We start from the raw sequence: 14,650 nt of genomic DNA, 5'->3' as shown, positions 1-14,650 counted from the left end.
TTACAGAACAAAAAAATTGTTTTTCATCATCAACAACAGTTAGCTTTCTCTCTGGAAAAGTTTAGCAAGCTCCTTCAGACAAAGGATCTTCCCAGTAAAGAACCAACTCTACCAAGATCTTGATTTCAAACCTCTGTTCCCTCTGCTTGAGAGAATACATTTCTGTTGTGTTAAGCCGCCCAGTTTGTAGTGATTTTTTTTATGACAGCAAACTATACAAAGTACACTAGGTGAGTCCTGGAGAGTTAGAGAGCACATTTTAAGAAAATTTCAATACATGCACATGTCTTGCAGTCAGACAAACTACACTGAAATTAAAATGACAAACTGAAGCTTACTCACTTTGTAATCTTATGCAAGTTTATTTATTCAATTACCTTTTACTAAAATGCAAAATAATTATACTTCATAAGCAATTTCAATGAGCTTTGAAAGGAACATATTTAACTTAATATAGTATTTGGTATGTTACTAAGTATTTTATTCCTTTCTTTCCATCTTTCCTATCTTTTACTTATTGATTTCTTACAGGTGCATCTATTATAAATGCTACCCAGATCCACATTAAATATTTCTATATGGAAGAAAATAATATTGTTCTGCACTGAAATTTTAAAACAGCAAGAGACTTACTTGTCCAGGGTAAGTTTTGTATCATCTAGCCAAACCCAGTTCAGTTGTTTATTGCTGTAGTATAAACTAATTGAAAACTTTTCTTTTTGCAAACCACATTGCATTTTTGACAATTTTATTATAAAGTTCTGCAGAGAGGAAGAGGAAAGTAAATCAAAAAGTGAAACTTTTCTTGCAAAAGAGGAATATAATAGTTTAAATATGCATATTTTACTTCTCTTTGGATTCTCTATCCTTTATATTGAAAGAATCTGGAGGGATTAACCCTAAATTCTTCAGCCATAGGCTGGATGCTCAGAGCTAATAACTCATTTATCCACTGAGTAGTTTTTTTTGGTGCATATTCAATTCTAGTCATTTTCTTAAGTTATGGGTTGTAAAAGGAAGCATAAAATCTTAAAACTGTAGTTGCTCAAATTAGGCACTAAAAAAATGGATAGTATTCATTGACTTATGTAATAAGTAGTAGTGACACATGGTACAAGAACAGAAATACAGGATTGAAGGAGAGCAATAATTAACAGAGAATTTTAACAGACTTTAGTGGACTACGCATGTTTTCCAAGTGGATCGTCTAGTAAGCTAAAATCTTAAAACAAGATGTATTAACTGAGAGATGATAGTTTGGGATAGGAGGTAGAAGAAATAAAATTTGTCACAGGTAACGGGAACAAGGACATAAAAGAGCATAAGGGGACCATGATCAATTTAAATAACTTCAATACAGTTGGAGACCATGGCACACTTTCCTCAGAACAGTGTGATGGAGAGTCCCTAACAACAGAAGAAGATAGAGAAATAGGCAGAAATCAGACTACAAGTGATCTTATCTACATTTTACTTAGACTTTACCCCAAGTGCTAGAGGAAAACCACTCAGGTTTTATCGAAGTACACATTCAAAATTACAAATTGCAGAGATTTTGGTGACTACACTATGGAAAGTAATTCAGAAGAATACAAAACCTGAGTGATTGCTGTCATCCTAAAATTTTCTGATACCAAAATTTATAAAACAAAATCTCGTCCTTACCATCTCTTCTTCAGTATTCAACTTAAGAAATTCAGAATGTAAATTGGTGCAATAATGGCGACATTCCTTCCAAGGAAAACTGTTTCTTGAAAAATAATAGCAGTTTTCTCCATACTGATGCCAGTTGTTTGAACAAGTAGGGTATTTCCAAACTGTTAAAAATTTAAAGTATAACTGAATGATTTCCATCAGTGCAAATTACATCTGTAAGTTGACAGAGCAAATCTACCATCTACAAACAAAAACACTTTTTTATTTTTACATTATAGGCTGTGTGCACTTAAATTCAGTGTTAAATTTGTCTTAAGTTAATAACTCAATTCATTGAAAACACTTAGATTCATAAGCTGTATATTAGGAAATAATTTTTAACGACAAAGTTAGAAATGTGTCAGGAAAACTATTCAGTGTATATGACTGTTAAAATTATAAACATAATATTCTTTCTTTGTTTTCACATGAAAATAAAATATGTATATAATTATCTTTAAAAAGCTGTAAGTTTCAAAAATAAGACAATAAGAAATACATAAATGAAATCATATAGATAAGCCCCAAAATTATGATGCCTTGTGGAAATATTTTATTTAACTTCAGGTTGTCATTTAATAGTGCCATCATCATTTGAGTCTTAATAGATTTGACATATATATATTTACACATATCCAGTTGCATGCATTAAACAAAACAGTTAATTGTCTATTATCTCCTGCAAATAAAATTATGACTCAGGGACTCATCCAAAATTACCTGTTTTATTTGCTTCCTTGTAGGAGGAGCTATTTCCTGGACATCCTTCTGGTTGAAATGGCTTTTTATTCACTGAAGAGAACTCAGAAAGGTCAGTTTTAAACTCAAAAAGAAAAATATGACACATTTCTATAGGTAAAACATTGTGCTGAATTTAGAGCTACAAAAATGATGAATGAAGCAACATTTACTTCAAAGAACTTAAATGTAATAAAGTCATAATCATAAAAATCAAATTATAGTACATATACAAGTTTACACAGCCGTAAATCAAAGAAGAAAGAAATATTGTTCTGATAACAGTGTAAGAAAGCTTTTTCTTTTTTTAAAATTTTATTATTTTTTTTATTATTTTTTTTTTTTACTTTACAATATTGTATTGGTTTTGCCATACATCAACATGCATCTGCCATGGGTGTACACATGTTCCCCATTCTGAACCCCCCTCCCACCTACCTCCCCATACCATCCCTCTGGGTCATCCCAGTGCACCAGCCCCAAGCTTCCTGTATCCTGCATCGAACCTGGACTGGCGATTCATTTCTTATATGATATTATACATGTTTTAATGCCATTCTCCCAAATCATCCCCACCCCCGTCCTACAGAGTCCATTACAGAGAAAAAAATTTTTAAGGTATTTCTGGTAAAGGAAACATGAGAACAAATAGTAAGGCAGTATGTAATATTCTTGATATGCTTAAAAATGGACAACATTTTTGTATGTCTCTAAGAAATTAAGTTTTGTGCAGAGAATATTTACTTTTTTTAAAAATAGAACTGATCAAAATGATGTATTATCTTCAACACATTTCACTACGTGAATAATGGAAAGGTAAACTTCTGTTTCATATTTTGACTTACACTCCATGACCAAGTATCCAACAGACAGAAGAAGCCCCAGGCAAATGATCAACAGAAACACAGCAACATATTTCCATGAAGAAAGTGGAGTAGGGTGATCTATATATAGAGAGATGAATACATCTTGTAACATCAACTCTAAATGTTTATTCAGAGTTCTGCTTCTGTTTTAGATGCAGTAAACTCTACGGCAATGTAGCTCACATCCTAAAAACAGAGAAAAGGAAGGCAATCTACAAAATCATAACATATTGAGGGAATGAGACAGTTGAATTTCAGATAAAGTAAACAGGTGATCTGAATTCTAAAGAGATAAAGCCCCAACTCTATGGAAAGACAGCAAGCAAACTCTACTTCACCTTTGGCAAAGCATAGGAGGAAAAGTGGAAGCCATATGAGAGTAAAGTATTTCAACAAATCTTCAAGGCTAAAAGCAGACTTCAAGGCAGAGGTATCAGAGATCAAACTGCCAATATCTGTTGTATCACAGAAGAAGCAAAGGTGTTCCAGAAAAACATTTACTTCTGCTTCATTGACTACATTGAAGCCTTTGACTATGTGAATCAAAACAAACTGTAGAAAATTCTTAAAGAGATAGGAATACCAGGTCACCTTCCCAACCTCCTGAGAAACCTGTAAAGCTATGACAAACCTAGACAGTGTATTAAAAAGCAGAGGCATTACTTTGCCCACAAAGGTCCATCTAGTCAAAGCTATGGTTTTTCCAGTAGTAATGTATGGATATGTGAGTTGGACCACAAAGAAAGCTGAAGGACAAAGAATTGATGCTTTCAAATTGTGGTGATAGAGAAGACTTTTGAGAGTCCCTTGGACAGCAAGGCAATCAAACCAATCAATTCTAAAGGAAATCAACACTGAATATTCATTGGAAGTACTGATGATGAAACCTGAAGTTTCAATTCTTTGGCCACCTGATGCAAACAGCAGACACATTGGAAAAGACCCTGATGCTGGGAAAGACTAAAGGCAGGAGGAGAAGGGTACGACAGAGAATGAGATGGTTGGATGGCATCACCAACTCAATAGACATGAGTCTGAGCAAGCTCCAGAAGGTAGTGAAGCACAGGGAAGCCAGAAGAGCTGCAGCCCATGGGGTCATGAAGGATCAGACACAATTTAGTGACTAAAAAACAACAACAAGCCCACCCTGTACCCTGCATTGACAGTAGGCAAAAGCCATCTGCTTCTAGAGAAGATACAGAAAACCAGCTTCTTCCCAATATCCTGAAATTGTACAAAGCAGGGGACCTTAGCTGCGGCAGAGAGAAGAAACTTCCTCATACACAAAATCCAACAATACAGGATACATGCCACAAAGGAAGGGACAGAAAATCCACCTGTTGTCATCAGAAGAAGAAATAGTTTGGGTCTTTTCAGCTAAAAATTGATTTCCATCAATTACATACTCTAATCTCTAGAACATTTAACTATCATGTCTCTGTTTATATTTTTATATTGGGTATAAGCATGAAACTTACCTTGTGGGGTTTTTTGGTAATTGATTTCCATCTGTGAAAGAACTTTATAGACAGTGAAAATCTAAGAAGCTTTGTTAGGTAAAAATAAACTTAAAAGACAGGATAATGACTCTAAGTTATTCTGTTTGATCCATGGTAAAATATGAACTCTGGTGAAGTATGTCATTTTATACATACTTATGCACATACATACAATTAATAATATCATTAATAAAGTTTTCCCAAACCAGTAGCTTTTCCCATACAAATCTATTAGTAACTGCATTGATGAGAAGTACAGACACTGGTAAGATGAACTGTTCATCAGAATTTTAAAAAGAAAACAATTTCTGAATCTATAACAAGCAGAGTGTATTAGGTATTAAAGGGTCTTTAAAAATTTGTTAACAATATATTAAGCAAAATTTTAAAATACTTCTTCATAAACCTCATGGTGAATCTGTATATCATAAACTGTATTGTAATAATTAACAATCTAAAAAATTGGAAAGTAATCAATTGAGGTTCCCATTAAAATAATACATCTTAGCCAAAGTATTGACTATCCATTTGATGTAAGACAAAATAGAACTAGGACACTGATACACAGCTCACTTCTAATCATTCTACATATTGATTTAAAACATATGAGGACTGCAAATTAGCAACAGGAAAACTACAAATGAAAGCAAATTTTAAATGATAGGAAGATATATCATTGAACTCCATATAATCATATGCACCAGTAAAGTAGTAACATCGGCGTTTGTGTATCAAGAAGCACGGCACTTGAAAAAGTATACTTTGAACACACTATGCCAGCAAATACACAAACCAGGAAAACAAGAAAAATAGTCCCTAATTCACAGCAACTGCGTTAGAATAATGAAATTATCTCTTCATTTTCTCACTTCTCTATTTTCCAAATATCCTACTATATAGTGTTGATATCTCAAATGATAGAAAATGATAAGCAACATATCTCGATCCTCAAACATTTCATTCAGTCTAAAAATGCTGATATTATGTTTACAACGTAGTTACAGTGATGACTCTCATGGGGGAAAATATAATCTTCCCTCAAGAGCACTTATTTTCCTTGTTTAGTAAGAGAAAAAAATTTTAGATCATGTGTGTGTGCATATGAGCCTGATAATGAATAATTCTGTATATTTTTTAAGTAGAAAACATGAAAGACCTTTTCTCTTGGTAGTTTCAAGTCTTTGCCTCCTCTGTGGCTTAGATGATGGTTGAAATAGCACATTGGAGTAAGTTACAACTTCTTTACTCATTACTGAAAGGCAGAGATACAAGAAAATGAACAAAAAATTCATTTTAAATTCATGTAAATTGTGAAATCCATAAGAAAAATTGGTATTGAATAAAATAATATTGGGAATGAATTTGAATAACTAGTGATTGATTAGAATACAATTACAAATGTGAAAATATTTTAAAAATGAAGAAATATTAATTTTTAACTGTTACTTAATGAGTTGGTAGGACTTCTCAAGTGGCTCAGTGGTAAAGAATCCACCTGCCAATGCAGGAGAAGCAGGTCTAATCCCTGGGTCAGGAAGATCCTTTGGAGGATGAAATGGCAACCCACTACAGTATTCATGGGGGAAAATTCCCTGGACAGAGGATCCTAGGGGGCTGTAGTCCATGGGGTCACAAAGAGATGGACACAGCTGAGCGACTGAGCACACATGCAAAGTAGTTGCTATGGTATATTACTTTTGGCCTTTTAAATATTATCTACTCACAATTGCAAATCTGTTAATATCATTTATTTATAAGTAAAAACGCAAAAGATGATCTGATGGCTTTACTGAATTCTTTTGACTGAAATTTATTCTTATAGCTTGGCACTTCCATTCTTTCACAATTTCACCTGTTACTGCTTTCTTTCTAGTCTTATCTTTCAAGTCAATTTATTTTCATTTTCCCCATAATTCCACTGACACACTTGTTCTTTCTCAACATACCACAAGCACTTCTCCAATTTCAGTGTTTTGCTCAAATTCTTCCTTCTCAAGTACATTTTCCGCCTCTATTTGCTCATAATGAATCTGTAGATCAAATTCTACCACCTTTAATACAATTTCCAGATGCTCCAATAAAAATTAATCTCTTTTTCCAATTTTTCTCATTATTTTTCGTTTATCACCATCCAATTAGTTATCTCCTTTTACCTTATCTTTCATTAATGTCTCCCCAATGTATTGTGAATTTCTTAATACATCTTATTGCTTTCTATATGAAGTATAAAAAGTAACAGTTTGTGTATTAAACTTTAATTTGAAATAATTTGAAAAATATTTTTCATGATTAAACATTTTAGAAAATTTGATAGGAATCTGTGTGAAAAATTTTTATGCCCTTACTAAAGGATAATATATCCAATTTATGCATAGTTTAATTATGTCTAATTATGCTTTACCCTTTTGGAATTTTATATTTCCTCATTTATTTTCTTTAAACCTAAAGGATAATATATCCAATTTATGCATAGTTTAATTATGTCTAATTATGCTTTACCCTTTTGGAATTTTATATTTCCTCATTTATTTTCTTTAAACCTCAAATTTATTCCAGTTAATAATGTCAAGGTATCATAAAATGTCAAATTAAATAGTATCAGTGATAATAATACTTTTATTTCCTTTTCTCTCAAGTGATATTTATAGAGATATATAAATGTATATATATATGATTGAAAATTATATATAATCATATAAAATTATATTATTATTTTTAAAACATATCTACATATTGATATACAAGTTTGTCTTTGCATCTATAACTTCAGTTTATTTGATCCAAATTCACTCAAAATTCAAAAAATACATGTTGAGAAACAATAGAAATCTGGGAAATTAACAAATACCTGATTTTTAGAAGACAGCGTCTGAACTTTTGCAGAGTTTGTGTCTATATCCTCGGAAGAAGCGATCTTATCTTTTATCACAGCAGTTTGAATTTAAGAATTTTGATCATCAAGAGCCCAGAAAGTAAGCCAAGAAAAGAAATACACAGGCTAATAATGCCTTTGCCTGTCATATGAGAGACTCTGACAGGTGAGAGCAGAATTCAAGAATAAGAGTGCTCTGGATGTAGCCACACAGGAAACTGTTTTACTGCTGCTCAGTTTAGCTCTGTATCATCTCTAGATTGGGCATGTCATCAATCTTACCTTGAATTACATAAGATACCTAACATATTTTCACTAAAGACCAGTTTTACTCAACCCTTGCTTTGTCACAGACATACTTGAATACATCATGTATTGTTTTTTTTTAAAAAAGGTAGCTTCAAGTGCTTTTAATTATTTCCAGTGGACTTTATTACATTTTACATTCATTTTATATTTACATTTTACATGCTATTTTGGAACTATTATTTATAGACACTTGTGATGTCTCTTTATGAACTCTTTCTGTTCTAAGGTAAGTACTATTTTTCATCACTAGATGGTGCATGCAAATTTTCACAGTTCTCAGCATTTATTATTAGTGGGTAATTAATTCCCAAATAATTTAAATCGGCTATAGTCACTAAAAAACAAAACTACAAATACTAGTCAATGAATTATTCACATTTAAATAAAATTCATTTTCCCAAAATAATTTAACTCTTGGTGGAATAGAAAACACTTAAAACATTTTGACAATTCTAGCATTATTTTAGCTTCAATTCAGTTCAGTCACTAAGTCATGTCCGACTCTTTGTGACCCCATGAATAGCAGCACGCCAAGCCTCCCTGTCCATCACCAACTCCCAGAGTTCATTCAAACTCATGTCCATCGAGTCAGTGATGCCATCCAGCCATCTCATCCTCTGTCATCCCCTTCTCTTCCTGACCCCAATCCCTCCCAGCATCAGAGTCTTTTCCAATGAGTCAACTCTTCACATGAGGTGGTCAAAGTACTGGAGTTTCAACTTTATCATCATTCCTTCCAAAGAAATCCCAGGGCTGATCTCCTTCAGAATGGACTGGTGGCATTGAAACATGTAAAATATCATGTATGAAACGAGTTGCCAGTCCAGGTTCGATGCACAATACTGGATGCTTGGGGCTGGTGCACTGGGACGACCCAGAGGGATGGTAAGGGGAGGGAGGAGGGAGGAGGGTTCAGGATGGGGAACACATGTATACCTGTGGTGGATTCATTTTGATATTTGGCAAAACTAATACAATTATGTAAAATTTAAAAATAAAATAAAATTTAAAAAAAAAAGAAATAAAAAGATGCAAAAAAGTATCTAGTACAAAATCAAAAAAAAAAAGAAAAAAACAGAATGGACTGGTTGGATCTTCTTACAGTCCAAGGGACTCTGAAGAGTCTTCTCCAACACCACAGTTCAAAAGCATCAATTCTTCGGCGCTCAGCCTTCTTCACAGTCCAACTCTCATATCCATACATGACCACTGGAAAAACCATAGCCTTGACTAGATGTACCTTTGTTGGCAAAGTAATGTCTTTGCTTTTCAATATGCTATCTAGATTGGCCATAACTTTCCTTCCAAGGAGTAAGTGTCTTTTAATTTCATGGCTGCAGTCACCATCTGCAGTGATTTTGGAGCGCAAAAAAAATAAAGTCTGACACTGTTTCCACTGTTTCCCAACCTATTTACCATGAAGTGATGGGACCAGATGCCATGATCTTAGTTTTATGAATGTTGAGCTTTAAGCCAACTTTTTCACTCTCCACTTTCACTTTCATCATGAGGCTTTTTAGTTCCTCTTCACTTTCTGCCATAAAGGTGGTGTCATCTGCATATCTGAGGTTATTGATATTTCTCCCAGCAATCTTGTATATTGTCACCCTGCTTATTTAACTTATATGCAGAGTACATCATGAGAAACGCTGTGCTGGAAGAAGCACAAGCTGAAATCAGATCAATCCTGGGTGTTCTTTGGAGTGATGCTAAAGCTGAAACTCCAGTACTTTGGCCACCTCATGCGAAGAATTGACTCTTTGGAAAACACTCTGATTCTGGGAGGGATTGGGGGCAGGAGGAGAAGGGGACGACAGAGGATTAGATGGCTGGATGGCATCACCAATGCGATGGACATGAGTTTGAGTGAACTCCGGGAGTTGGTGATGGACAGGGAGGCCTGGCGTGCTGCAATTCATGGGGTCGCAAAGAGTTGGACACGACTGAGGGACTGAACTGACTGAAAGAACTAACAGTTACATCTGTATTCAATCTATTTTCTGGACAAGCACAGAAGCCAGAGTCTAAGGGTGGAATATAAAACATAATTAATGTTTGAATTTTCAACATTTTTTACTAGTATTTATTCAATCAAAAAACATCTGTTTGTTTTTTTTTTTTTTCATTTCTATGAGCAAACAAGCTGGAATCAAAATTGCTGGGGGAAGTATCAATAACCTCAGATATCCAGACAACACCACCATTATGGCAGAAAGTGAAGAGGAACTAAAAAGACTCTTGATGAAAGTGAAGGAGAAGAGTGAAAAAGTTGCCTTAAAGTTCAACATTCATAAAACTAAGATCATGGCATCTGGTCCCATCACTTCATGGGAAATAGATGGGGAAACAGTGGAAACAGTGTCAGACTTTATTTTGGGAGGCTCCAAAATCACTGCAGATGGTGACTGCAGCCATGAAATTAAAAGACGCTCACTCCAGAAGAAAAGCTATGACCAAGCTAGACAGCATACTAAAAAGTGGAGACATTACTTTGCCAACAAAGATCCATCTAGTCAAGGCTATAGTTTTTCCAGTAGTCATGTATAAATGTGAGAGTTGGACTATGAAGAAAGCTGAGCACTGAAGAATTGATGCTTTTGAATTGTGGTGTTGGAGAAGACTCTTGAGAGTCCCTTGGACAGCAAGGAGATCTAACAGGTCCATACAAAAAGAAATCAGTCCTGAATATCCATTGGAAAGACTGATGATAAAGCTGAAACTCCAGTACTTTGGCGACCTGATGTGAAGAACTGACTCAGTGGAAAAGACCCTGATGCTGGGAAGGATTGGGGGCAGGAGAAGAAGGGGACAACAGAGGATGAGATGGCTGGATGGCATCACCGACTCTATGGACATGGGTTTGGGTGGACTCCGGGAGTTGGTGATGGATAGGGAGGCCTGGCGTGCTGTGATGCATGGGGTTGCAAAGAGTCAGACACGACTGAGCAACTGAACTGAACTAAACTGATGAGTCAAAATTAATTAAGAAACTACTATATTCACTGAAGTGTGAAGTGCACAGGGTTATGACTAAATAAGTCAGAAACAATCCTTTACACCATATTATAAAGGGTTATTTATTAATTACAATTAATTACAATAATTTATTAATTACAAGTTGTTCAATAAGTTGAACAATAAGTTATTCTTATTAATTATGTTATTATAATTAATATTAACAATAACTTATTAATAGAATTTTCACATTTACTGGGCCAGGAAAGAACCTTGTATATTGACTAATTTTTTTTAGCCAAAAGTACATTGGGAAAAAAAAGTATTTGCACCTTAATTAGGTAGTTTAGTTGTGGAATTTCGATAGATGTTCAGGAAGTGTTTTTATTTTTCTCCAAAGGTTGCTAAACTTAAAAAATATTAGCTGAAAATCTGGTTACATGCTATCCTAGCGATAATGTCTTATTTACTTTTCTCTCATTAATACTCACAAATCACAGTTTATGGTAATAATTCAAATGTTGCCACATGCACAACACTGAAATTGTGGAAGTGAGTCATGAAAGAAAGGCTACATGATCACAGAAAAGTGATAAAAAGTTTCAGGAATCACTCCAAAAAGAAGGAATTCACATTGGCAATTGGATTTTGAGATGAATACAGGAGAAGAAGGAGTTAGAAATGCTTCAATTTTGAATTATTTCCTGAGTCATGTAGTTAACAGCAGGAGCAAAGGAGCAAAGGAAAAGAGAAACACAGCAAGGGCTCTGAGCAATCCCAGGCAGGTAATCAGAGTTCACTGTGATTTGTTTGTAATCTGTTATGTAATCATATGTACTCAGAGAGGAAACAAGCTTGCATATCAAGCTCATATTTCCATTATTCATTAACACAGAGATGTTAAACATTTACTATCATCCTTACATCAGTGAACATTGGAATTGGACCCTCCTACAATGGAGAAAGGGAGAGACTCTTACTGTTGCATTCTCTCATACTCGTGAATGGGGAAATATTGAAATCCTCTATTTTCAGATTAAACCAGCCACTGGGGTTGGGTCACAGATATTTACAGATATTAGAACCTGCAAGATTATGGTGGTTTCTGGAGAGAATTTACCTGAAAACTGTGTTTAGAAAAATGTTGTAAGAAGGCATTAGATATTTATGAGATTAGGTTCAGGTCTCAGGAAGTACATGAAATGTTTAAAAATGTTATGTATTGGTGAAATAAAATATTTATAGTGAAAATACTTCTGAAAAGCTTGGAGTCTCATAAAAACTTCATTAGAAATACTTAGTCATTTTATTTTTTTTTATTTTATTTTTAAACTTTACATAATTGTATTAGTTTTGCCAAATATCAAAATGAATCCACCACAGGTATCACACCATAATTCAATGCAAGGTGCAAGACTTCTAAAGTCTTGGGAATAAGCCTTAATGGAGAAGGCTGAAAAGATGCAGAGGAAGCAATGGAGAGAAGAGTCAAGGGAGCTCAGTTCAGTTCAGTTGCTCAGTCATGTCTGACTCTTTGTGACCCCATGGACTGCAGCACACCAGGCCTCCCTGTCCATCACCATCTCCCGGAGTTCACTCAAACTCATGTCCATCGAGTCGGTGATGCCATCCAACCATCTCATCCTCTGTTGTCCCCTTCTTCTCCTGCCTTCAATCTTTCCCAGCATCAGAGTCTTTTCCAATGTGTCAGTTCTTTGCATCAGGTGGCCAAAATATTGGAGTTTCAGCTTCAGCATCAGTCCTTCTAATGAATATTCAGGACTTATTTCCTTTAGGATGGGCTGGCTGGATCTTCTTGCAATCCAAGGGGCTCTCAAGAGTCTTCTCCAACATCACAATTCAAAAGCATCAATTCTTTGGCCCTCAGCTTTCTTTATAGTCCAATTCTCACATCCCTACATGACTCTGGAAAAACCATAGCCTTGACTAGACAGACCTTTGTTGGCAAAGTAATGTCTCTGTTTTTTAATATGCTGTCTAGCTTGGCCATAGCTTTTCTTCTGGAGTGAGCGTCTTTTAATTTCATGGCTGCAGTCACCATCTGCAGTGATTTTGGAACCCAAAAAAATGTCTCCCACTGTTTCCATTGTTTCCCCATCTATTTGCAATAAAGTGATAGGACCAGATGCCATGATCTTAGTTTTCTGAATGTTTAGTTTTAAGCCAGCTTTTTCACTCTCCTCTTTGACTTTCATCAAGAGGCTCTTTAGTTCTTCACTTTCTGCCATAAGTGGGGTGTCTTCTGCATATCTGAGGTTATTGATATTTCTCCTGGCAATCTTGATTGCAGCTTGTGCTTCATCCATTCCAGCATTTCTCATGATGTATTCTGCATATAAGTTAAATAAGCAGGGTGACAATATACAGCCTTGACATAGTCCTTTCCCGATTTTGAACCAGTCTGTTGTTCCATGTCTGGTTCTAACTGTTGCTTCTTGACCCGCATACAGATTTCTCAGGAGGCAGGTCAGTGGTCTGGTATTCCCATCTCTTTAGCAATTTTCCATTGTTTGTTGTGATCCACAAAGTCAAGGGAGGGAGATCTTAAAAGTGGAAACTAGCAAGGGAGGATTCAAAAGGATCCTTGTAGTAAATATTTAAATGTATCTCTTAACCTTTAGGTCATTTATTTGTATGTAGTCGTTTGTGCAACAAAACATTGGAAAAGGAAGATGTTCTTTTCAAGCCCCTAACTCCATGATTTTTAAGTGGAGTACTTTATTCTTCAGTGAGATTATTCTTACATTTTCTTCTCTATCTCTGTTAGCACCTCTAAGCAACATCGGAAAGGAGCCTAGAAAATCCAGAGCAAGAAAACAGCTGTGTGCATAGTTGCTCATCACTCAGTTGTGTTCAACTCTTTACGACCCCATGGACTGTAGCCCACCAGGTGCCTCTGTCCATGGAATGTTTCAGGCAAGAATACTGGAGAGGGTTGCCATTTCCTCCTCCAGCGGATCTTAACTGAGCATCAACTATGTTCTCACTTCTGTTTTGTACGCTTACTTTTAAGGTGCTTTTTTTTTTTTTAAATTTCTCAGCAAATCCACAGGTAGATAGTCCCACTATGTACATTAAAAATTGAGGCTCTGATAATAAAATAATTTGCTTGAAACTTCAAATATAGTCAGAATTTAACTGAGAATTCAAATTAAACTTTGTCTAAACCTCTAGAGACTTTAAACCTCCATTACTTTATCACTGTTACTTAACAAAATCCTTTTTGGAAAGTTATCTTTCTCTTAATGTAATTGAAGGTTGTACTCTGAGTAATTCTAGCTGCACATATATCTAATTTTAACCTTCTACAAATGCCTACCTAGTTTTCCAAATAATAGTATCTATTTAAAAGTCTATGATTTGAGGACACCACCTTTATTGCAATCTAAATTTCTATATGTATTGATAAATTGAGACTCTTTCTGGCCTTTCTGTTCTATTCCTTTGGTCTGCCTATTTGTGTGTCATTACCAAGGACGCTGTTTTACCTGGAGGCTTTTGAGGTATGTTTTAATAATTAGTAGGTTTAGTACTTCCTCATAACTATACTTTTACAGTCATATTGACTGTATATACATTTTATGTGCTAAGTTTCCCGTATGAACTTCAGTGTCAACTTCAGTGTCAACTTGATCCATCTGTCATTGGATTTTTATTGGTATCACTTCAAATTTATAAATTAACTTAATAAAAGG

At 34.9% G+C, this 14,650-nt stretch overlaps 1 protein-coding gene across 1 annotated transcript; it reads right to left on the bottom strand.

Annotated features, from left to right (window-relative positions):
• Positions 1 to 629: 629 nt before the first annotated feature.
• Positions 630 to 7,913, bottom strand: LOC102411732 (natural killer cells antigen CD94). The gene is made up of 7 exons (XM_045165511.1): positions 7,647 to 7,913; positions 5,955 to 6,050; positions 4,778 to 4,819; positions 3,279 to 3,377; positions 2,416 to 2,487; positions 1,666 to 1,817; positions 630 to 761 (listed from the first exon to the last, which is right to left on the bottom strand). Exons 2-7 carry the CDS (start codon positions 6,046 to 6,048, stop codon positions 630 to 632), a joined length of 591 nt encoding a protein of 196 aa, XP_045021446.1. The 5' UTR covers positions 6,049 to 6,050; positions 7,647 to 7,913.
• Positions 7,914 to 14,650: the final 6,737 nt, after the last annotated feature.

The sequence above is a fragment of the Bubalus bubalis genome, chromosome 4, assembly GCF_019923935.1.
Source record: "Bubalus bubalis isolate 160015118507 breed Murrah chromosome 4, NDDB_SH_1, whole genome shotgun sequence".
NCBI lineage: Eukaryota > Metazoa > Chordata > Mammalia > Artiodactyla > Bovidae > Bubalus > Bubalus bubalis.
The sequence above is the reverse complement of the archived record's forward strand: the minus strand, read 5'-3'. Positions and strand labels throughout refer to the sequence as shown.

Coding starts and splice junctions, on each gene's coding strand:
- LOC102411732 (XM_045165511.1), bottom strand. CDS start 6,048: ATGAGTAAAGAAGTTGTAACTTACTCCAATGTGCTATTTCAACCATCA. Junction 4,820..5,954: donor TGAAACTACCAAGAGAAAAG/GTCTTTCATGTT, acceptor CTGTCTATAAAG/TTCTTTCACAGATGGAAATC. Junction 2,488..3,278: donor TGGATACTTGGTCATGGAGT/GTAAGTCAAAAT, acceptor AGTTCTCTTCAG/TGAATAAAAAGCCATTTCAA.